The 25,160-nt window shown below is 45.9% G+C and overlaps 1 protein-coding gene across 18 annotated transcripts in view; it reads right to left on the reverse strand.

The window, feature by feature from the left end:
- LOC119460942 (lysine-specific demethylase 5A) overlaps positions 1 to 25,160 on the reverse strand; it is a 115,208-nt gene that overhangs the window by 40,101 nt on the left and 49,947 nt on the right. Inside the window, exons 28-33 of one of the 18 annotated variants that reach the window (XM_037722086.2) lie at positions 21,992 to 22,109; positions 19,210 to 19,445; positions 18,934 to 19,011; positions 11,136 to 11,312; positions 9,357 to 9,534; positions 3,967 to 6,128 (exon numbers count right to left, since the gene is read on the reverse strand). The exons of 13 other annotated variants lie outside the window; for them this stretch is intronic. In XM_037722086.2, the coding sequence (XP_037578014.1) occupies positions 5,812 to 6,128; positions 9,357 to 9,534; positions 11,136 to 11,312; positions 18,934 to 19,011; positions 19,210 to 19,445; positions 21,992 to 22,109 (1,104 nt within the window). In that variant the 3' untranslated portion in view covers positions 3,967 to 5,811. Of the gene's footprint in view, positions 1 to 3,966; positions 6,129 to 9,356; positions 9,535 to 11,135; positions 11,313 to 18,933; positions 19,012 to 19,209; positions 19,446 to 21,991; positions 22,110 to 25,160 lie in introns of those variants that run through there. 4 more of the 18 variants (XM_049672805.1, XM_049672806.1, XM_049672808.1 and 1 more) reach the window with 4 other exon arrangements.

The raw sequence follows: 25,160 nt of genomic DNA on the forward strand, positions 1-25,160 counted from the left end.
ATAGAACCCAGCAAATTGAGGAAGTAATTTCAGAGGATACAAAAACAGAATGGACATATGCAAATTTAACAGGACTATTTGAGCTAGAGCTTACTAGGTACGAGTCAGGACAAAAGGGAACAGAAGACGTAAACCCAAGAGCTGGTGGATGAGGAGGTTAAGAAGCCATAGAGAAACGCCAGGAAGAATCCAGGGAACACAGATATTCAAAGCAGGGGTGAACCAGAAGCTGATGTAGGCAGAAAATGGAACAACTTCTTAAACTGTAGAAGGGAAGCATCCAATTTGATCAATGAGAAGATCAGAAGAAAGGGGAGCCAATGGTTGTCAGAAGTAAACAAAAAGGATAGAAAAGCAGCGAAGAAATTTTGGAAACATCTCAACTCCTTGAGTAATAAGACTAGCCTAGAGCAGAGGTTTATAGTTACAGCTCAAGGTGTCGACTAGAGGGAGATGAGGCAATGGAACATATAAGAACAATGATGACAGAAAAATTTAAAGAACGAAACATAGCATGTGCTCAATCAGGTGAGGATGGACTAGTCAGTGCAGTGGCTCCACTGGCACAAAGCGAGTGGGAAAGGGCAGAGAAGAGGGTTCCTAGTAGCACGTCGACAGGTCCTGATGGCATCCCAATTATGTTGATAAAGACATTGGGCCCAAAATCTAAGAAAGCATTAAGAGAGGCAGTGAGCAAAATGATAATGACGGTAAAGCCCCTGACGGTGGAGACTGAGCAGGATGAGCATGATATATAAGGAAAGGGGGACAAAGCCGACATAAACAACTACCGTCCCATAACAGTGACGTCAGTGGTTTACAGGGTGGTGATGCAGATTATAAAGGACAGACTGCAGGCATGGGTGGAGAGCGAGGAGGTGCTGGGGGAACTACAAAATGGGTTCCGAAAACAAAGAAGGTTAGAAGATAATCTGTTCTCATTGACACAGTGTATTGAAATAGCAGAAAAGGAACACAGGCCCCTATGGCTTGCCTTTCTGGATATCAAGGGAGCCTATGACAGTGTAATCCAAAAGGATTTGTGGGACATACTGGGCACTCTAGAGGTGGAAGATGGAGTAAGAAATCTTTTAAAAGATATCTATAAAAGTAACAGGGTGCTTATAAATGGGAAAACAAGGTATCTGGGCCTATAGAGATACAGCAGGGGCTTAGGCAGGGGTGCCCTCTGTCACCTCTGTGTTCATGCTGTATTTACAAGGATTAGAGAAAAAATTAGAGAGGAGCGGACTTGGCTTCAACCTTTCCTATTTCAAGCAGGGAGAATGGATTAAACAGTCATTACCAGGACTGATGTATGCAGATGACATTGTACTTATGGCTGACAGCAAGGAAGACTTGCAGAGATTAATGGACATCTGTGGTAAAGAGGGAGATAGCTTAGGTTTGAAGTTTAGTAAAGAAAAATCGGCAGTCATGACTTTTAATGATAATCAGGGCAGCGAGCATAGGATACAGGAGGTTACGCTGGAGGTGGTGGATAAGTACAGTGAATATCTTGGAGTGTGGATAAACAACGGGCTGAGTACCTAACGGAACATGAAAAATATGTGACGGCTAAAGGTAGCAGAAATGCAGCTGTGATGAAAAATAGGGCACTGTGGAATTACAATAGGTACGAAGTGGTGAGAGGGATTTGGAAAGGGGTGATGGTCCCTAGTTTGACTTTCGGCAATGCGGCTGTGCATGAGATCAGAGGTTCGAGCAAGGTTGGAAGTTAAGCAGCGAGGGGTAGGTAGACTGGCTCTGGGAGCACACGGAAAAACACCAAATCAGGGGGTACAGGGTGACATGGGATGGACGTCATTCGAGGGCAGGGAAGCCAGCAGCAAGATAGAATTTGAGGAGCGATTGAGAGAGATGGCAGAAAAGCGGTGGGCAAGGAGAGTTTTCAGTTATTTGTACATGAGGAATGTTGATACAAATGGAGGAAGCTGATCAGAAAACTGTCAATCAAATATTTGGACTGCAGGAGGGGTGCAAACCAGGAAACAGCGGTTAAGAAAAGGTTAAGGAAACAGAGAGGGGTCTGTGGAAAACAGGGATGCAGGCGAAATCAGCACTGGGCACATACCGAACTTTCAAGCAAGAAATTGCCAAAGAAAATATCTACGATAATTCTAGGGGAAGCTCTTTGTTGTTTGAAGCCAGGACGGGAGTATTGCGGACTAAGATGTACCGAGTCAAGTACCAAGGTATAGACACGTTGTGCTGTGCGTGTGGAGAAGAAGAGGAAACGGCTGAACACCTCATACTTTTCTGTAAGGGGCTTAACCCTACAGTGCAAGGCAACGGGGCTGATTTTTTCAAAGCATTGGGGTTTAGGGACAGTGAAGGCAAAATAGACTTTAAGCGGGTAGAAATAACCAAACAGAGGTTATCTGATTGGTGGATAAAATTAAGGCAGGGGTGAAATTTCACCCACCACAAAGTACAAATTATGTTAATAGCCATGGCCCGATTTAAAGGGTTCAGCCTCATCCATCCATCCATGCAATAGTTTTTTAATTAATTCAATGCATTGATTAATTCTATGGGCAATTGCAAAGTTAAAATTGACATGTTTCCGTTCGATTTAGACGCCTTTGAGCCTCTGGATTCATGGTCGATCCCCCAGAGTAAGTTGGTAAGTTGGTTCTTTATTCTATGAACAACCTTTGGGTGTTGGGCTTCTAGCTACCATGGAGGGAGCTAGTTACCGTCAGGACCACTTTGCTGGTAACATCTGTGGTAACATCTTCCAGAGGATGCCAGCTGCAGTCTTCGACGGCCTCCGAAATGGAGCAGCGCGATGTTTTTCCGGCTCCTGCTGCAATCACTTTCAGTACACTAAAGCATGGCCTTTACTCCAAGGAAGTCGTCTTTTTTTTTTTTTTTTAGAAACCTTTACGAGCTCACAACAGAACAACACAGGCCCAGGACATTTTGCTGGTCATACCCTGCGAAAACACTTCGTCCGAATCATGGCCCAATTTCCAAGCACCATTTCAGTTACAAAATAACTAGATCCACCGGACGTCGAGTATCACATATCCTACCACGGATGTCACAAGGATGTCGAACCCGTTTCGGATACCCTACAATGGATCACTCAAGATTATTCCACATAGACATTTTTTTGACATACACGTGAATATACTTCTATATGGTGCATGCAATGCGAGCTCGTCGAAGAGCCTTATACAGGCACACACGCACGCGTATTCAAATTTCAGCATTTGTATATGCAGTCAGGTAGGCCACCTGCGTGAAAGTGCTTTTTCATGCCAGTACACATTGCCGAAGCAGAAAGTACTTCATAACAAGGCTGCTCGGTAGAACATGCATGGTGTTTTACCCCTACGTTCACGCATGATGCCACCATTTCAGTCTAGAGAACTTTTTTTTTTTTTCGCGACATGGCTTACCTTGTACGTTATGCTGAATGAAATGGGCAAGTACGAAACATAAAATGAAATAAATTTCTCTGCCAGAGCTTCAAACCTATTACCCAAACATACGAAACAGCACAAACTGCCAAACTTGCCACTTGTTCAAAATATGCGTTCAAAAATAGCCAAGAGAGTTGTAGATGCAGCTTCATTCACTTCTTTAGCACCTTTCATGTGCGATAAACCATTAGGTATTATATCTGGTACTCTTTTGCAACATTTGGCTCATCACAATTTAATTGCGCAGCGCATATTTACTTTCACGAATGCAGGGCATTTCTAAGTTGTTAGATGTGAATTTTAGCCTCCATCTCCTGCCATTAAAATTGTGCAAAAGCAGTACTTACATTTAACAGTTAGTTGTATGTGCCCTATTGTACAGTCTGCAAAATAGGCGTGTTTATTCGGCAGCCAATTCAGCAATACATTTACATCAACACATGAACAAGAACATTGATATGAATATGTTTTGCAAGATGTTCAGCTACTAAGAAAAGAAAAACAAAACACAGCGTTCTCCAGAAAATTTTTACTGCATATGTACAAAAAGAGACAGATAGACCTAATTAGTTCCAAGTATTTTCTTGTCTAACAGCAGTTTAAGTGCAATCACATATCAAACAGGAACAAAAACGTTTTCTCTGCTGTGTAAACCACGCTATTGCCGACATGAAAGAATTCTCGAGCCTTTGATAAATGCACTTTAACAGACCTGCACAATCACACGACGAAAAAAAAACTACGATTCCATGCAAGGTGCACATACATGTTCTAACATGATTTGTCAGTTTGCTTTGTAACCAAAAAGGCTCAAACAGAAAAAAAAAAAAGGTCACGATTATGTGATCCACTGCTACTAGACGCAAAAAAAGTACAAAACAAGGATTGCACAAAACCATACCTAAAAAAAAAAAAGACAATAAAGGAAGGGGGGTTTGAAACCTCATCACTCACTTAACCTTGGAGCCACAATATAACACAATGAAAATAAATAAAACTTGGCTTTTTTTCTCTGCCAGAGCTTCAAACCTATCATACAAGTGGTACAAGCAAGCTGATGAATGCGGTAATGAGAAATGTAGTGCCATATCCTCGTTGATGCAAATGCCAAGAAGATGAACGAAAAGGTGTACACCCAGAGTCAATCTTGGCCCCCATTCAATGAAGTTTTGTCACAGAAGGGTGCACAGTGCAATTGCTTTTGTTTTGTTCGTCCTCATCATGACTATTGACGCACCAGCGAAACACACAAAAGGGGTTGCATGGGGGCTGTACGAATGAAAAGGTGCGTGCTAGGACAACGTCGAATAAATGGTTAACAGGGCACCACTGTTTAAAAGGAACTGCAGCTTTAATATCGCCAAGACGTCTGCGTGATTAGAGTTGCTTGTGCCACAGAGCTCTATCTGCTCTTACTTTTGTGTGACGTCCCGCATGCTGACTGTACATGTACACACTAAACCAGAAGTGACAAACGAACACAATGCGGCCACATGGTGAGGAACAACAGCAAGCACCATGATCATCTAATAATACAGGTCTTTATCCTTTTTTTTGTTATTTTTATGGTTTTCGTATAGGTCATATATGACATTAAATGTATGTATATATGTACAAAAGGTGCTGGCTGCTGACGGTTTGTCTAGGAGGGAAGGCTGGCAGGTTTTACCTCGAGTGTGTGTGTGGTGTGTGTGCGTGCACAAGTGCATGCCACGTACCAAGGTGTATACAATAACGCTTCCTCAGTGAAGCAAGCACAACACACTCACCTAAACGCACCAATAGACGAGATGTGCACGCAGGGCTCATGCAGCAGTATGCTATGTTAAACAAGAGAGAGCAGCATATGCAGCGAAAGAACAGAAAAAAATATTACTGATGAAAAAACAGAAGTGCGCGAGAATGCTCCATAGAGCAAGAAACACCGGCAGTTCAAGTCATGCCGTAATGAAAAAGATGAAAAGGAAAAACCACGCCAAACGGGGGACGCTTTCCGATTCTGCTATAAAAGAGGATCGAGGGTGGAAAGGCTTATGAGCTGGTGACCGCACAAGTGGGTAGGAATAAAATAGGCCCTCCTCCATAAATCAGTTCACATGTCCCCGTTCAGCCGTGAGCAAGCCCCGATACACACACGCGAAATAATGAACACCACAACGACCGCAACGACGCGGCCACACAAACTTAGAAATCTCACTACAACACAATCCAACACGCATCATTCCCCAACTTTTACAGCACATCATCCATACCTGAGGCTCAACCTTTTGTGAGGACGCGTTTCCTTAAATTCTTTAAACGCGACAGCATCCCCCCAACCCCCTCACTCATTTCAACAAGAACAAAACTAGACAACACTTCACACGGCTGCTGTCACGAGTGCAGCGGCAGTCGGAGGCTCAGAGATTGTGGGAACAGTTACGCCGTTGGAATCTTCGGCTTCCGCTGGCACTGGCGATGCAGAGTCGGCCATTTCGTCAGGCAATTCTGACGACTCCCCGTTCCCACTGATGTCATGTTGACTGCTGCGACTCGAAGCTTTAGCATCAGGCTGACTGCACTGTGGGCAGTAATAGTCCTCACTGTCCTTCACTTCATTCATGCTCAGACCCACGCACAGCAGGTGGAACCACTGTTCGCAGCCTCCATCACACTGTACCCAGTTTACCGCCTCACCTGCAAAAGAACACAAATTACTGTGACTGCTCTGATCTTGGCAAGATTCCTGTTTTCCACTAAAGCAGTTTAGGCTATTTCCTATTTTAATTATATTAAAGTAAAATGTTAACTATAAAAGACAACGAAGGCCATAACTGCACATTTTGAATTTCGCGCACAAACCCCAGCACCATTACATTAAGTGACATCATAGATTTCAAAGTGTTTTCTTGTATTTGGGCTGTTGCAAGTTCAATCTCTGGCTCTTTCAATATACAATGTAGTTCATCTTTACTAACAAAAGAATAGCTAGGACCAAACAGAACCAGTCAAAATCCATAATGTCACAACAAGCTGGTGCGGGTACTTCAAGGCAACGACGTTGAAAATCTGAATAAAGAATTAGTGAATGGCTCCCAGGGTAATTCACTCTATTCACTGGTCGCGAGTTGGACAAGTTGAAAGACAAGTGCTTTCAATGAGCATGTTTGTTTATCTGTGACAGCAGATGCAACTCATACAGTGAAATCTCCATATAACAAATTTCAGGGGAGTGTGGCAAGTTGTTTGCTTTTCTGAAAGATCGTCATAGTGAAAGCCCCAAAATTAACCATTCCGCCCATCAACCCATCAGTTGTCACTGTATGAGCTATCCACAAAAACATTGCTGTTGGCTCTCGGGCCGTGCAATTGCCATTTTCCATAGATTCCCACCACCATGCACCACTGAAGCACCGTATACAGTATAGACCATTTATAACGTCACCACTTATAGTGCAGGACTGGATATAATACGGTCTTTTCAGACTCCCGTTAATTTTCCCATAGCACTCTATGTATACGCGTATCGCTTATAGTGCAGTTGCGGGACACGAAATACTGTTACAGTGTGGCTGCCTGGAAGTTCGGCAGTCAACCTAGATGGCAAACTCTCCCCTCAAGATACAAATACCGTATTTACTTGAATCTAACGCACACTTTTTTTCCGATAAAACAGGTGCAAAAATTGCGTGCGCGTTAGAATAGAGTGCGACCCTAAATCTGTGTTACCGTAAAAACCGGACTATAGGTCGACCCCCCAACTAACCAATTCTAAAAATGAAAAAAATCTTTTTCAATGGCAAAAGTACCGAAAGACACCCTTACCGTTAAACAAATGCGACTCAGCCGGTTGCACAATGGTGACAGTATTTATTTAAATGCTGCTCCGTGCCGTGATGATAAGGTACTGACAAACACGCGGGTCGATGGTCGCACGATACGAAGCCCACGGCAACCTGGCGGGTTGCGAGGGCTTCCGCGTACTCAATGCCTTTTTCTTGAAGGCAACGGTGAATTACCGTCGGCTTCCGCTCATTTTGAAAAAATGTGAAAAAGCAGCCTAAATGCGATGGCGAAGGCGGCTGTTTACTTCATCTGCTCATTGTTGCAAGACTTCCATAGTTCTTCCGCCAATGTCCGGTATATAAGACGAGGGTCGACTTTTCGCAATGTTTTTTTGAAAAAAGTTCTACCTATATTCCGGTTTTTACGGTACCATATAGCTGCCGGCACTTCAAAATGGCCGCCTCGCACGCGTGTCGAGCCTAGCTACCGTAGCTTCCTCCATGTGCTGCAGTACACATGCTTAGGCAATAGTCTACTGTCTGTCTTCACGTCCTCTGCGTCTGCTCTATCAGTATGAAGTACCTAGTTATCATGATGCCGCATTTAAAAGGAAAGTGATCATGTATGCGGAGACGGACGGAAAGCGTGCCGTTCGGAGAATCCGAAACTTGCCTTCGGGACTGGCGCAAACAGAAGGAGAGGATTTTCGCCAGTGAAGCAATGCGGAACAAGAGATTCAGTGGACTGAAGCAGGACGTAATCTGCGACGACCCACTTTGGCAATACGATCGCCTTGGCCCTATCTTGAAAGCAATCTGCGACGCGGAAAGTCCGCCGCGCGCCGTGTTTTCGCACTTATAGGTTGCAGTTGAAGCGGAGGGCATAATAGCACGAAGGTCAATTCGCTCGCCGCGCTTCGTCACTCTATCGTTTTGACAGTTCGTTTCCGCGGTCAACGAGCAAGATGTGTTCATGTTTGCTTGTGCGCACATGACGCCGTGCTTGTTAATTATTTCGTAAGAGAATACGAAACCTAGAGCACGGTGACAGCACGGCAGAAATGCGCCTGGAGTGTTCATTATCGCAATAAAATAGTTGTTTTGGTTATAGTGTGGTACCGCTTTAGTGCGGATATTCGTGACACCGGCGACTTACGTTATAAGTGGTCTACACTGTAGTAGGAGTGGTGCGTGCAAAACAGAACCACCGACAAAATGTAAGCTCTATGTCGTCTCCAAGCGCAATGTTTTTACAATCCTTGCATGGACACCTCAACTGTCTCGCTCCAGGCGTACACCTGAACTATTGCAAAGCACAAGCTCACGTAAACAACAGCCTCCAGATACGGCGACGGGAGTCATCCCTGCAAGCGTGGAGGTTACATTTTTCGGCATGTTTAGCTGGTTTGGCCGCAGAAGAAGCATGCAGAGAAAGGGCAAAAGGAGGAAGAGACGCGCCTCCGTTGCTAGGCGACACTTATTTGGGCAGAGCATGTGCTCACAAAACCTGATGTGTCATCACCTCCGCAACAGAGAAAAAAATTGTCCCTTCCCGCGCTTTTCTCCTCTGGCGCCGCCTCAGGTTTTCCAAGCCAATGTGCAGCAGCGTCCACTTTCTGCACCTTGTCTGCTAGCCTACTTTTCCAGCTGCCATGAAGGATACACTCAAATCTAAGAATTCCCAGAGTTTGGAATATCAATTGATAGTACTAAGGCATTGTTACGTGACACGGAAACAGAATAACGATCGTAATTTTTAAATGTTCGGTATTCTGAAGTTCGTAGTACTGAAATAATTTTACATTAAATATAAGTAGTCAGCAGGGGATTTCTTAAAAGTTTGTTAATGTGGTGTTTGTAACGAGGTGTCACTGTAGTCACACACACACACTCACAAGTATGTGCGACAGGGTGCCTGTCTCACATTAGGTTGGTAAGCCAGAGAAGTATAAAAAATTAAGAGAGGGGGGTGTCTATGCAGCCTCCAAATATCTGAAGCAGCTCCCTGTAGTGTCACCAAGTTTGCAATTATAGTTGACTGATGGTATGGTAGACTCACAGTAATTCTAGACTTGGCTAGCACAAAGTTCCATTCAAATTAAACAAAATGATTCAAGGGTCTGACAGTAAATGCCCCTACCTTGAGGTTGGACACATTCTGGTGCAGAGCAGACTTCATCAGCCACATCGGATGTCTCTGCAGACGACGATGCATTCTGCGGGCGATGGGCCACTCGCCGTCGTTTCACCACCTTGTCAACAGGGGCAGCGCCACCTGACCCAGAGTCCTCCCGGCGCACCTTCTTCATGGGCCGCACCTGGGGGAAAGATGTTTTCCATCGTTTACACAGCTTCACTGCAAACGAATTTGAAATGCGACCGCAGAAGTGTTTGGCATATGACCCACCAAGTTAGCCCAAAAGCATCGTTCAAAAAAGTACAGTCATACATTGATATAGCAAATTATCAAATATAACAAAATTGTTTCTCGCTGATATCAGCATGTAACAAAATATATGCTTATAATGAATATCGGATGTAACCAGGTATTTTGATGTCGGATAAGTTTTTGTTATAATAAGGTTGACTGTAGAATGAATCTTCATTTACTGACAGGAAAAGCCACACACACATGCCAGACAGAAAATCCTTGCATTAGGCGAGTCTTTCATTTCGAATCTTTCGTTTCATTTCGTTTCATTGTACAAATAAAGCTCCATTGAAACAAAGCATGGACCAACCAAACTTTGCTTTTACTTTGTTTTATCTGACATTTCGTTACATATATGCATTCGTTATAATATTCGTTCTAGTATTCGTAATAAGACATGTTCTAGCGTGAAGAACAACTGTCACATTCAAAGGTTCGCATAGGACATTCTTTACCATGCCCACAGCACCCGAGACACCGTCAACACATTATCGCTCATACTTGGTCCTATGCTTTCGCATACATAAAGAATCATGCTTGCGTGGTGCCAACTTGTGCAGCTGTTGCCTAATTAAATTTAGGGGTTTTACGTGCCAAGACCACCATATGATTATGAGGCACGTCATAGTAGAGAGCTCTGGATTAATTTTGACAAGCTGGGGTTCTTTAACGTGCACCCAATGCACGGTACCAGGGCATTTTTGCATTTCACCCCCATCAAAATGTGGATGCCGCGGCTGGGAGTTGATCCCACGACTTTGTGCTCAGCAGTGCAACGCCAAAGCCACTAAACCACCTCGGCAGGTAAGCTGTGCCTAATGACCAAATAATAAAAAACTAACTCCAGTAAACCTAAAGCTTATATTCCAACATTAAGAAGATTCAGTGACTGACTGATTGATGAATCAATTGATTTATGGGTTAAATGCATCAGCACACGACAGGGACAAATGCCATAGCAGAAGGCCTCGCCCTCAACAGGATGCAGTCTGGATATGAACCAGTGACCATAGGTTGGCATACTCAGAAGTACAGTTACTCATACTCGGTCCTTCATGATTTTACAGGCATGAGATAGAGCGTTAGTGCTGGCGGGTTTGAGTGGATGGGAGTATAACTGGAGTGAGTGCCGGTTAATATGAGTACCAATGAAAGTCAGTGATAGTGATTTTGAGTAGACGCTAGTATGAACGTGAGTGACTGTGTATGTGAACAAATGCTGGTCAGTGGGAGTTGAGGACACTTATGAGCACGAGTGGGTGCTGGTAAATGTGAATGGAAGCAATTATGAATGCGAGTGAGTGTTGGTGAGCATGAGTAGGAATGTGAGTGGGTGCTGATGAATGTGAGTGCACGTAAGTATGAGCGATTAGTACATAGCTTACGAATATATTAGTGAGTGGACATGAGTAAGTATCTGCATAATCTGCTGACCTATGCCCGTGACCTTGTATGAATTCTTCCAGCCTGCACTCAACACGTACGAACCTTGCGCTCGGGCTGCTTTCCAGCATCGGCCCCACCTCTGGGCACCTTCTTGACGCCGCTGGCTGCTTTGGTTGAAGAGTCGGCCGTGCCTGAGGCTCCCTGGCTGGCTGCTGTGGACGGATTGCCAGCCTCGTCCTTGGCTGGTGCTCGCTTCTGCAACTTTGGCTTCGGCCGTGGCTGCGCATGTTGGCAACAACAAATATGTTGACGCAGAACCATACCACCAACAATTCTGTTTCAAAATTCATAAACAAAACTTGCAACGACCATTTGAATTGAAACATGAATTCCTTTCAGAACATTTTAGTAATTATCTAAAGAATGCCACAACACTAATGAAAAACTAAACACTATTAGTAACGGCCACTCGAGAAAAATACAGTCAACTTTCCTTAATTTGAGCCTGATGGGACAGGCAAAATTGACCGAATTATCAGGCAGCTTGAATTAAACAAGACGCAGAAAAAAATGCCAGAACACACTACTGTATCTTTGCCAGTATTTGTCCGAATCTAACGTGCCCTCGAAATAAATGGGCGCCCACTTTCTACGTGTCCAAAGTAGAAATGTAGCGCGCAGCTGATTTTTAGCAAGCAAACTATTTGTTGCACAATGGCAGCCAGTTTCCTAAAGTTAGCCTCACCACACATTTTTTTTTTTTTTTTTTAATTTAGTGCCGCCGCAATACATCTGTGTCCTGTGGTATAGCATACAAATGCTGCGAAGGTGGCTTTGGATTTGTATCTGATTATACCACACATTAGAATCAGGTAAATACTGTAATCGGACATTGTGAGCTATGGTTATTGCTTGAAAATCTTCCTAGGGCAGGTCGAAAATAGGCATTTTTGACGGGAGATGGCGTGTGTTCAATGTATCCACTAGAGCACTGCACGGGCTCGGGCATACCCGAAAGCCCGGGCCGGGCCGGGTAGGACGGTTTTTTCACGGGCTCGGGCACAGCCTGTGCTTTTTGACCGAGGCTCGGACTTTCTCGTGGTGTGTATGTAACGTGCAGCGAGATATCCTCGCGTGTCTCGACTCTGAAAAACCTGTTGCCCCGTAGCTGGAAGCTAGTAGTCCTACTTCTGTGTACTTCCCCTTTCTTCTTCCATCATATTTTGCGCTGTTTGAACAGAATGTAAAAGTTCAGAAAGACCGAAGTCGCCTCAAACCAAAGGATGCCATTGTATTCTTTACCTAAATCAATGTAATTAATGCTTTCGGTGCGGTACAAGCGCGTTTGCGAATTGCTGATTCTTCAAAGGCGATTTGGTAAAACGATGACTGGTAAGTTAAGATAATTCGTCACGCGGCTGAAATATGGCACTGCGTCTATCCATGATTGCACGCATGTTCTCAACCGGCCGCCTAGCAGCAGCGCATTACGCTGCACCATGGAGGAATGAGCAGCTTTCTCCATTTACTACATCCATGCACTGCGCACACGATCGGTCGTGGCTGCGCTTCTGCTATAGTATAGTATACGATTGAATGGGACGAGCGGCTGGGGCGGCGCATGCTTCGCAGTGAGGTGCCTGACGTGGAAAAATACTGTGGCGGTGCTGCGATAGAAGTGGATTGGGCCGCATCAAGGTTGCGCCGTTGGAAACTGCTGGTGCTACTGCTCGGCAGGGTCATTCGTACTACTTCGCGCGCTAGTACTTGCGTTCAGACCGCTGAAATGGTGTTCATAATTGCATATGCTATGTATTTATGCCTTAAGAATAAAGTCATTCTTTTCTTTTATTTTTTTTAATGCCGCTCGGTGATCTTTTTCGGTATCGGGCCGGGTTCGGGCCAGTTTCGAGCCGGGCTCGGGCCGGGCCTAGGTAAAGGGGTGGCGGGCCGGCGGGTAACGTAGATTATTTCCGGGCCCAGCCTGGGCCCGGGTATCGCCATAAAAAGTTTGGTCGGGCTTGGGCGGGCAGCCCAACATGAAACAGGCCGGGCCTGGCCCGGGCTGAAAAAATCAGCCCGTGCAGTGCTCTAGCATCCACTGTGCCCTAAGCTCCACTGAGACAGACGCTGCGACTAGTGGGGTCGCTATTAGGGCCACCGTAGGGGTCAGGTAAGAGCGTGCTGACTGGTCAAGTTCTAATTATCCGATGAAGGCCAATTTTAGGATTAACGGTAGTCTACTATATCAACAAGCTTTTCAGAGGTAGTGGTCACCTGTTTACAGTTACCTATTTCCTTCATATTTAATAACAATAATAATAAATGCCAGTAATAACAACGAAAAAATAAATGTCGACTACAGTTGAACCCATTTATAATGCCTCCAGATATACCAATCTATTGGTTATAATGACATGTCACGGCATTAATGATTTTCTGACCCTGCCTATTGAAGCTAAGTCTAAATATAACGAACATTTTTGAAAGCGACATACTGCTACAATGAACACTTCAATCTAGTAGCCGTAAAAGGAGGGCGCATTCGAACTTTCGAAGCACGGAAAGCGCGATCTGAACAGGGCGCATGGCAGCATGCGCATCCCCCTGCCTCCAGACAGACCACAGCGAATGTTCGACCACCGAATGAACAAGCGCCACACGCGGATTTAGGGACTGCAAGTACAGTCACTCGCTTCCGACCATGCTAGGATGACCATGCTTTTAGGCATGTCTCCAGTGTTCTTCAGGGTGAAGCAGTACAGTGTACGGTGGTCGTGGCCTTCGATCGCGGAGGCCACGAAAATGTCACAGTGGTGCAGAGTTTGCGGTGCGTCAACTTGGTGGCACTGCGTGCAATCTCAGAAGCTACAGCGGTGGCACTCTTGCTTTTGCGCAGTTCTCCTTCCAGTACCGCGTGCACAACATTATGTATGCTATCTGGACGATTCGGACCAACGTTGCTATCATTGCTCAAGCGTGGCTCAAGCACTGCTATCGATATTCACCGGCCCGAATTGGCTTGAATGCAGTACGACACACCGCTGCCACGCAAAGTTGCAAAGAGTGGGGGGTTTCAGTTCACCGACGCTTCGTTTACGAAGTTGTTGCTGATAACGGTTCGTAATGAGGTTCTACCTTTGAACGTCGCACTTTTTCGGCTGAAGCGTCATAAAGAAATGCAACTTCGCGGCTCTCTTGGCGCGTGTAGCCAAGCTGCAGCCATAACGGCAAGACCTTTGCAAAATGCCGGCATGCTGTAGTAGTTTGCGCTTCCAGCCAACTAGAACGCTTCACTATCACATGCAGAATCCACTCGTGCCCTACTGACAGTAAAATATATCACAAGCTCTTAAAGAAGAAGAAAATGGCGGCGAATGCATTATTGGCTTTGAAATGGCAGGTGATTAGAACCAGCTGGGTGCCGTTTTGAAGGAGCTTTCAAACCCTTTCAGGCGCTGTGTAAACAATTTTGTACACCACGATAGTGCATCAACAGCAAAAGTAATGACGAAAGTAATATTTAAAATGTGTCGCATACATCTTGAAACACTTCTGATTGGAATTATGCCGCAATATTGATAACACGTGTGAAACGTTTTAGCAAAACGAGTGGCAAGGTAGAGGGTTGGGTGTTTTTGCTCGGTGTGACTATGCTGTTGCATGTAGCGGGTTCACTTTTATTTTTCACAATTTCATGCACCAGGCATGAATTTCAAGTGGCCGGATAAGTTCTTTCTAAGCCTGCTAGACACAAAATAGTTGATGCTCTCATATTTGATGTTCCTATAGCGAGTTCTCGTGTGGAGTCCACATTGTGTAAACTTGACAAAACTCACTAACGAATTTAAAATTCTTAACCTATTCTGCATCTGTACGCTTTCTATGGCTACGAAGATGCAAGAAATTTGGTGAAAGTAAGCTTTCAATCAACAGGATAAAGTGGCGTCTAAATGGGTTAATGGAAACTTGCAGTTAGATCCAGAAAAGCGCCTGAAACAAAAATGAAGATACTGAAAATCCTATTTTTCGACCCACGTGGTGTCTAACTGTAACTGCCAATGCCAGCTATAGTGTCATTTTACTGCATTTTTAAGGGAAATTCCACATATAACAAACTACTGATACAACGACCACTTACTTTTGTGGAACTGTTGAGATCATTACAAATGGGTTATACTGTATAGAATGTTGCAATGTCGAGCCCATTTATAAGCCACTTTTGCCCTCAAATGCCAGTTCTTCCAGCACAGAGAATAATTTCTTTGTCTATTTTAAACACCCTTTAACGCTTGTTAAACATTATCTGATGTCCCAAGCACTGAGGGTGAAAAGGTGGCTTCTGCACAGACTGCAGTCTACTCCTATCATGCATAACACAATATGCACAGCTATTTATGAAAGGGCTATTTATTGGGGTGTGCAAATACCGAATACAGTTAAACCTGCTTATAACAAACCTCCATATAACGAATTCCTGGTGGATATAACAAAGTTTTTCTATTCCCCGCCGTTACTCCATAGAAGCACATGTATTGAGACCTCTACGTAACGAAGTGGCAGCGGGAGACCCCCTCGAAATAACGAATTTTCCCCGCCGACAACCTGAGATTTCGCCCCAAATTTTGTCAATTTTGCGCGAGCAGTAACTGGAAGCATCTTCTCCGCCGCGACGAAATGCGAAGCGAGCGTACGTGTGCGTGCGTGCGAGCGTGTGCGAGGCTGGCCTGACCTTTCCCCCTCCCTTCATTCAAACCTGATCCTGCTGCTTGCATACAGCTGGCCTAGCCTGCTAAGCCGGCACTCCCCTTTTCCAGATGATGTTGCCGAAGGAAAAAAAAAAAAAGGTTTTTTGTTTTTCAACGCGTTGGCAGCCCCACTCTTTGATTACTGCGCAAGTCTCTGCGCTGCACTTCACTAACCTGACACTAGGTGACACTATACGACGCTACGACACCATCATGTCACTCACTCTTCGTTTTCAACGCCTCGCGCTTGTGCAAAACGACACGCGTCCACGCATCCAGTACGTGTGCTTAGGCATTAGTCTACTACTACCAAGTTAGTTAAACAGCGAATGTTTACCAGTTTATACGGCTGATAAAACTACTATCCTTACTTCGTATCGGTGTCTGCTAATTTGCTGTCGCAATCGATGCTTCGCCTTTCGGGCAAAACTGGGACTTTTTGTTCATTGCAACTACTGTATTTACACGATTGTAGGTCGACCCATTTTTTCAAATTTGGCAATCCAATGTTGGGGGGTCGACTTAGAATCGAAACCGAACCGGGTATCGCTAGTAACGGCAAGAGAAACAAGAAATCAGGGGTGCTACGGCGTGGTTACAACTTTGCACCTACGTTTTTATGGTTACGGTAGAAGCGTAGCGTAATAATTTACTGTATTGCATACATTTTGATTGCGCACACCACGAGCGCACGGCTCTTGTGGGAGCACCGATCATGGAAGAGCCGCCGTTTAGGGGGTATTGGTAGATGGCGGAAGAGCCGCCGTTTGGGGGGTATTGGTAGCTGGCGGAAGAGCCGCCGTTAGGGGGGTATTGGTAGTTGGCGGAAGAGCCGTCGTTTGGGGGGTATTAGTAGTTGGCGGAGGAGCTTTTCTTTGAGATACGATTGTTTTCGACGGCCGCTCGCATCTGTCACTTCTGCAGTTGTGCTGAATCGTCGCGCTTGTCATGAGTGCCAAGAACTTTCGACGCTCGTTCTCAGCAGCGTTCAAACGAGCTGCTATCCTCCATGTTGAGGAAACTAACAACTGCGCAGCAGGACGCAAGTCTGGCTACTGTGTGCGGGTGGGTGCTCTCTGCGTGGGGGGCTGTACCACGCGATGTCGTGGTGCGGTCATTCGCAAAGTGTGGACTCACTTTTGATGACGACGTGCTGTGGGACCGCAGCAGCTATGACGGCAGCAGTACCAGTGATGTCAACTCTAGTGACGATGAGTAGTCTTAGCAACCCCATCAATAAATATCCCTTGTGTGAAATGCACTCGCGTGGTTTTTCTCTCCTCCCCCCCCCCCCTCCCAATTTTTTTTTCTTTGAGACATGCAATTTTTTGGGGGGGGGGGGGGGGGGGTCGACCTACATTCGAGTCGACTTACAATCGTGTAAATACGGTACTATTAGTGTATTGGGAGTAACTCTTGAGCGACAGTTGTATTTCTGTATGAAATCATGAGGTGCGCTTTACTGTAAAGGATTTTTTTCCCTCTCTTTTGCTCACGGAAAACGGGTGCGCGTTACAACTAAGGGTGCGTTAGAATTGAGTAAATACGGTAAGCGTTTCTTTGTCGAATTTTCGTGCCAAACCTGCATATAACGAAGTTTTTTGGGGAATTTCATTCTATCCAGGTTTAACTGTAGTAGATTTCAAATCGAATATCAGAAAATTCAACACTAACTTTTATGCTTCCAAATTTAGTGCAATAAACACAGTGCTGCACATACTCAGGAGGCTAATCACATAACTTAGGAATCTTGCTAGCTATCACTAACTTAGGTACCTAAGAATCAAGATGTATAGTATGCTCTACTCTTATTAAAGAGAACGTCAAATTAGTACACCAGCACTGATAACTCAGTTTGTCTATGAAGGTCTGGAAAATATTTTTTACCAATAGAATGTTTCTTGCACAATTAAAAAAAAAAAGTTTACTGCTACTACTAATGTCATATAGAATTAGTGCTCGTTTCCCCTCTAAAGCTAATGCAATAGCGAAGTTGTCCTAAATACCAATGGGGCTTTCAGTTTAATAGTGGGCCATACTGTGCTCAATGGCTATATTCTACTGCTTAGAAAGTACTGCTTTCCAGCTTTCTTCCAGAAAACAGGAGGTTTTTCCATCTTTATGGCTGGTGCTTTTTGTGGGTTATCGTCAGCTCATTAAGGCCAATCTGAGTGGCAGACAATAACAGGGAATGCGCATCACGTCACATGGCACCGCTCCGCGCGTCGACCGTGGTCTGCGCCGACGGTGAAGAGTTCTTAAATCGGGAGGCCCACGGCACGTTTGCGTGACGTCCTCCCCCTCCCCCATTTTTCTGTTTTCTTTTTCCGCCGCATCCATCTGCCGTCTGTGTAAATGCGTCAGCAGTCGGGGGTGAGCGCATGGACACATGGTATTTTCGAGCCTGCCATGTAAATGCAAAGCTAGTCTTGTGACGGGTTCCTCGAAGCTAGGACAAGCTAGGACAATCAAACATGGCCTCCGCTACGCTCCCGTTTCTTCTTCAGTGCATTGCACTGCGAAGGCTATGATGGAGTTTGGCGTGACCCCAATGCTCTGCCTTCGAAACGTAGACTACACGACTTCCGATTTTGGTGCCTACGACATGCTTAACGTAAGTGAAACACGACTGTCCTAAGCGAGCCGCAGTGCGCTTAGCCAGTGGACTCGTGGCGGCCATGGTGTAGCTGACTGCAGCGACCAATAGCAGATGTGTATGGGAATCCGCTTTATTACGAAATAAAATGTCCAGAAGAGAGTGAGGAACTGACTTCCGTTTGAAAAGAGCGCGTTTAAGAGAAAGGTGACTTCGCACTCCGCTTGCAAGCTTCACGCAATGCGTGCCAAAGCCAACCTTGGTTGAGATGTTCACAGCAGCGTATGCTATCTGTGGACTATGTTATTTCGCCAAGCCAGAGGTGTGATTCTGGGCCTCCAAAGGTACCACCGATATTTGATTCACGAATCGAATTATTCGAACGTTCACTATTCTATTTGAAACCAAATATTCGAGTATTCGCACAGCCCCAGTAATGTTTTTAGTAATTTAACAGTGACTGGCCATATCTGCAATAGGTGCACAAAACATAACTTTTGCCTACTTGTCTAAGGACCCTTGTTTGCAAAAAAGAAAAAGCCTTTGTTGAACCTACCTTAGCTGTGGCTTCGGGCTGCTCTACCTTGCGTTTTTTTGTTCTCTTCTCTAGTCTCTTTGAAGCCTCCGTGTACTCCTAGAAAGGAAAAGCAGACAAAACAAGATTCAGACAATGAGGCAAAGACAATCTTTTGGGTTTGGTGCAGGCCTCAGTATTATTTTATGACATCATCGATGCTGGCATTATGTTTATCCTCGTCATCGGGCATGGCCACCCTGCAGCTTGGGAACTCTGAAGACTTCTCAACTACATGGAGCCGGGTAGTTCACTCACCTCAAACTCGGGGAAGTTGTCGAAAGGGTACTGGGGGTCCCTGGGTGGTTTGGTGGCCTGAAGTATGCGCCAAATGTGGCCAGTCTCGTCAAGCGACACCTCTAGCAGGTCACCCTCGGTGAGTAGGGCTTCCAGGCGTGCCTTGGCCCCTGCGCTCAATTCCAGCACAGGGCTCTCGACCTGCCGTGGCACCAGCGGAGACTTGCGTGCGTGCTTGCGTGGTGAAGGGTTGCACACTGCGGGAGACACATTTGCAGCAGTTCCATCAGCCTCTTAACTTGGGTGAGTTAGTAATTCATTTTTATTTACAAATATGCGATGGACAGGCCCACAAGCAAAAACTACAACAAACTCAGTGCTACTTCCAAATGACATTTACTAGAAGACTAAATGCACACATGCTGTAGAAATACCAAGGTAACACACAGACACAACCGATAATCTTGGCTCAAAGTGTCTGTCAAAGCACTGCTGAACTGCCACCAGCCTACCCTACTTGCACCAATAGTCAATGTCCAATTTTTCGTACCCCCTAGCGAATATGAAAACGTCCAAAAACTTGGCAAGTCCAAAAGAATGAATGCATACCTTTAACTGCCCTCAAGGGCTCAAATCGCCACAGCCACGTCTGAAATAGCTTTAAAGATCTGCCAGTACAAACATTATGCGTTTCGGTGCTCATACTGTGACAAGAGATAGCGGGCGCACACATGTAAAATTAGGAACACATTTTATGTCCCGTGACAGTGACACCTATGCACTCTTGGTATGTTTGATCGCGCAATACAACTGTACTGCAGCAAAGCTGACTTTTGGGAACCGGCATTATGCAATGCTTTAGGCATCTTGGTGCTCGTACTGTGACAGGAGACGGCGGGTGCTTTGGTGTCCTGTGACAGTGGCCCCTTTGCACCCTTGGGATGCTTCACCGCAATACATTGCGTATGCTTGACCGCGTAACACCGCTGTAGTGCGGCGAAGCTGCCTTCCAATACCAGTCGACGACCGATAATTCGGACTTCACGGGGAACGTAAATAAGTGCGAACTATCGAATGTCCGAAAAAACAAATGTGCCCAAAAAGTATAATTTTATTTCCACTTTAATGCCCCCTGTGCAAGGAAGAAGTGGTCGATTCGTTGCTGCACACACTTCCGCTAACGTGCAACCAAGTATGCCTATATTTCTGCCAGTTTTCTGTTGTCGCTGTACGCTGATGCAAGGACTGCAAAGGCTCAAGTCAGATCCGCACGGCACATCATCATCCGAGTTAGAGTCTCAGTTTGATGGTGGGCAAACTTGCTCAATTATTTTGTCATCGTTCAGTTCGGCACACAACACCACGCTGTCGACGACTGCAAAGTCTTCAAATGTAATGGCGGCAGGAATCGGCACACCGCAGCCTAGCAGGTCATCCACATTTGAGCTCGTTGTAGTAGGCGGCAGTTCAGGCATCTTCGGGGTCATTCGGACTGTGACTCAAGACTCATTCGGAGTCAGACTGCGACGAGACTGTTAGTGCCATTTGACGCGGTCTGTCGATAACATCACGAGAATGACTTCTTGGAGCCAGCAGAGCGCTGTCCGGAATGCCAACTAAACAAACCGAATGGAGAGAGCGAGCGAGCCATGCGCTCGGATACCGGAATAGGATGTGATGATCGCGATGTTGATGCGACCTCACAATTCAGCCAAAGCCTCCAAGATCAGCATTTATAATTTAATCTGAGGTGTAGTGCTGTGACCAAGACAAGGCCTCAGAGATTACCATTTCACGTGTAATCTCTGAGGCCATACTTCATGTCTCACCGAGGTTGCCAGAGGAAATAATGGTGGCAGAATTCGCGTACATACAGTCACGGATGGAGTCCGGATAATCGAATGTAGAGCTGGCGGCTGTCTGAAATATCGGCCGTCTTTACACATAAAGTCTACGGGGCCATTGGCGGTGCCGCGAGGCACCGCCAATGGCTAAATTACCGAGCATGTCCGAATTATCGGTGTCCGATTTATCGGTCGGCGACTTTAACAGGCGTTGTGGTATGCTTCATGCTCTTGGCTGCTATGGCACCCATTCGGTTAACTTTATTAACTGACGACCATTATCTGGTCTACAGATTACATGAACTGCCATACTTCCACCTTTTCCTCTTGACGTCAGCTGGAACATCAGCTATACATGCTTTTTCTCTAATCCAAACTTTCTCATCTCTTTATGTTACACGTCCATCATACTTTTTTTTTTCTTGCCAATGCACTAGGCTCAACCACTAAACATGTGCACTGAATCAAATCAGTGTTAGACATTAGGTAATACTCTGCGAGCAGACACTCTCACAATCCCAAGCTACACAATGGTGCAAAAACCTTTTTTCCTCTTTTCTATGCTGCATCACTCATGGAAAAAGAAGCCTTAACAGTGTTTGCATATGTTTTTCCATCTATCTGACCTATTAACTTCGTATGCTTTATACAACATCACATCAGGTTGCCTTAGAGGAGTGTTTTTCCCCCGAGTTGCATGCATGGTTGCATCGAATTACCCAAATAAAGTAACGCATGCATTTACACCTCAAGAATCAGATCAAAAAGAAAAGATCAATAAAGAAATCCTATTTAATAAACCTGATATGCATACTAACTACGATGGAACTTTACCAGAATTTCACCTTTGGTCAGAGAGTGATTCAGTGAAGCATTGCATAGCGAGTACCAAAAAGGTGTTCGGATCACGATGTGCCAAACACGCACACCGAAACAATGTGATGTTATAGAATACTGACCAGCATTATTCTTGGATGCAGTCGAATAGGCATGCTCCATGCTGCTGTAGCTGTCGCATGGAGGCTTTTCATCGTCCATGGATGGCTTCACGTCACCGTCACCAAGTCCATCCTGAGACTGAGGAGGGAATGATAAAACGAATAAATTATAAACAACCAACTCTGTGCTAACAACTCGCATTTTGATACATACTACAGAATGCTGACAGCTGATCGACTGATTGAACATATCACAGCAACACAAAGTCTGTGAGAGACACCATGGTGAGAAGGGCTACAGATTCAATTTTGACCACCTGGAGAACTTCAACCACCACCCAAAGCTTGGAACACAGGCGTTTTTGCATTCTGTCCTCAATGGAATGCGGCTGATACGACCTTGTGCTAAGCACAACACTGTAGCCACCAAACCATCCTGGTGGAAAGTAAGTTAGTGCTTCACGAGTAGTTGCAATGATTGTAAACAAGTACAGTAAAACCTCGATAATTCGAAGGCCGCGGGACCACGAAAATTCTTCGAATTATGCGGATTTTCGAATTAACCGAAATGTAGGAAAAAAAAAGAAAACAAGCAAGAACTTGCCGCAAAAGGAAATCACCTTTATTTCTCATGTCAGAGAAAGGTTACTTGAAGTAATCATTGATGCGGGATTGCTTGGCGTGGTAGTTCGCGGCCCCAAGTGCCATATTCTCTAGCTGGCTCACAACACGCAGCATGTCAAAATCACCACCGCTGCACTCAACGAAGCTGCGGACGATGCTGACAGAATCGACAACCACCGCTAAAGCGGGCGCGCGGGTAGGTTCGTTATCGTCGCCGTTATCGCCGCCTGACACACTGTCGGTTATTTCACTTTCCAGGTCGGCATACGCTGTCTGAACATCTGCTTCAACGTCCAAATATTCCGCGAAGCCTAGCCCGCCGCCGTCTTCTTTGCCCGATTCGGCGATCCGGGCACACATCATATCTCCCTCATCATCTAGGCAGGAAGAGCTGCAAGCGTCATCCTGGTCTTCTCCACGTTGCTTACAAAATCCAGCGTGTTCAAAACAGCGCCTTATGATATTTGCCTTTAGCTCTTTCCAGGCGTAAACAATAAGGCAAATCGCACCGAGAAGGTCTATCGAGTACTGCTTGCCGTTGTCGTAGCAGAGTAGAATCCGCTTCAATAGGTGGTGACGGTAAATCTTCCTCGTCTGTAGTATCACTCCCTGGTCCATCGGTTGAGATATGGCTGTCGTATTTGCAGGGAGGAATACAATCTTGACGGCTTGCAGGTTCCTGATGTCGCCGTGGGCTGGGCAATTATCGATCACAAAAAGAACTTTCCGCCCTCCGGCAGCAAACTTCCGGTCGAGGAGCCGCACGTACTCCTCGAATATCGCTGCCGTCATCCAGGCCTTCTTATTGTGCTTGTAGATGAGTGCATCCCTTGGAGGAAGACGCGCATTCTTAAAGCATCGGGGCTTCTCCGCTCGGCCGATCACAAGCAACGGAAGCTTGCTGCTTCCAGGGATGTTCGCGCCGAACAGGATGGTAATTCTGTCCTTGGGCTGCTTCCTCCCCGAGACAGTGGTCTCCTTCGCAGCAAATGTTTTTGTTGGAAGCATCTTGTAAAATAAGGCTGCTTCATCCAAATTGTAGACATCGTCTTCTTTGTACTCCTGAAGCAGTGGAGCCAACGTACGCTTCCTCCAGTCGTCAACGACGTTTGCGTCCGTGCTGCCGCTTTCTCCACACACCGTCAGGTAGGTGAGGTTGTTGCGTTGCTTAAAACGGGCGAACCAACCATTGCTGCACTTAAATTCCTCGTGGCCCAAGCGCTGTGCGAGCTCATCAGCCTTTTCCCGTAGGATAGTGCCGTTCACGGGAAGATAAGCAGCATTCGCACTTTGCAACCACTTCATCAAAGCAGCTTCGACGTCCGGGTATGTTGGAAAGCGGATCCTTGATCGCTTTGATGAATGCGTCTTGCCGTATGCCTCAATAACCTTTGTCTTGTTTTTCAAAATGGTTGAAAGCGTGGACAAAGGCACCTTGTGTTTCTGGGCGAGTTGCGTCTTCGTGCATGTCGACTTTTCTGCTTCCTCGATGAGGCTCACCTTCTCCTGCAGCGTCAATGTCTTGTACTTCGGCATTATTTTCTTGGCAGACGAGCCACACACGCGGTCGAGAGTTCGCACGGGGTGGACAGCTGCGTGCGCACCACTGACTAGCACTAACGAGTGACGACGCAGTTGCACAGGCGACGATGCATGGATGTCAAGAATGCGATGCACACGTGGAAAACAGGAAACGGAAAACGCAATGTCGTTGGCGATTGCATTGCCGGCGCTGCCAGTAATGACGATAGCAGCTGTTATTCCCTTTGAAACGGCGGCGGGCAACCATGTGGCGCCCAAATTTAAAGGCAGAACCAGCGCCACGCGGAGTGCCTGCGCGGTCGGAGTGGTTCGGGAGAATTATTTCCGCCAACGACGCCGGCGAGTCGGCGCCACGGGGCCCTTAGCGCTCTCGCGTGTGTGCGGATACGGACAGAAATCGGGCCGCGTCACGGGAGTTCGGAGAATCCGAAACCTGCGTGCGGGACTGGCGCAAACAGGAGAGATTTTCGCCAGCAAAACTACGCGGAAGGGTTTCAGTGGCCCGAAGCAGGATGTATTCTGCGACGATCCACTTCGGCGACACTATCGCCTCGGCCCTATCTTGAAAGCAATCTGAGACGGGGAGTCCGCAAGCGCAGTTTTTTCGCCGCTTGTCGCTCTTGTTGAAGCGAGAGGCGTGCTAGCACGAAGGTCAATTCGCTCGCCGTCGCTGCCGTGCTTCGTACTCCTGCGTTTAGACGGCGAGTTTCCGCGGTCATCGAGCGAGATGTGTTCATGTTTGCTTGTGCGCGCGTGACACCAAGCTTGTTAATTTAGGTAGTAAGCGAACGTTTATAAGTTTATACGGCCGATAAAAAGTACTATCCTTACTTCGTACAGCTGTCTACTAAATTTGCTATCGCAATCGATGCTTCGATCGCCTTTCGGATGAAACTGCGACACTTTTTTTTTTACATTCATCGCGACTCGAGTGCATTGGAAGCACTAAATTTCTTTTTTTTCCAAATGAGAGAAAGTTTTATTTCTGTATGAAAGCATGAGGTGCGCGGTACTGTAAATTATT

Source organism: Dermacentor silvarum, chromosome 8, assembly GCF_013339745.2.
Source record: "Dermacentor silvarum isolate Dsil-2018 chromosome 8, BIME_Dsil_1.4, whole genome shotgun sequence".
Taxonomy (NCBI): Eukaryota; Metazoa; Arthropoda; class Arachnida; order Ixodida; family Ixodidae; genus Dermacentor; species Dermacentor silvarum.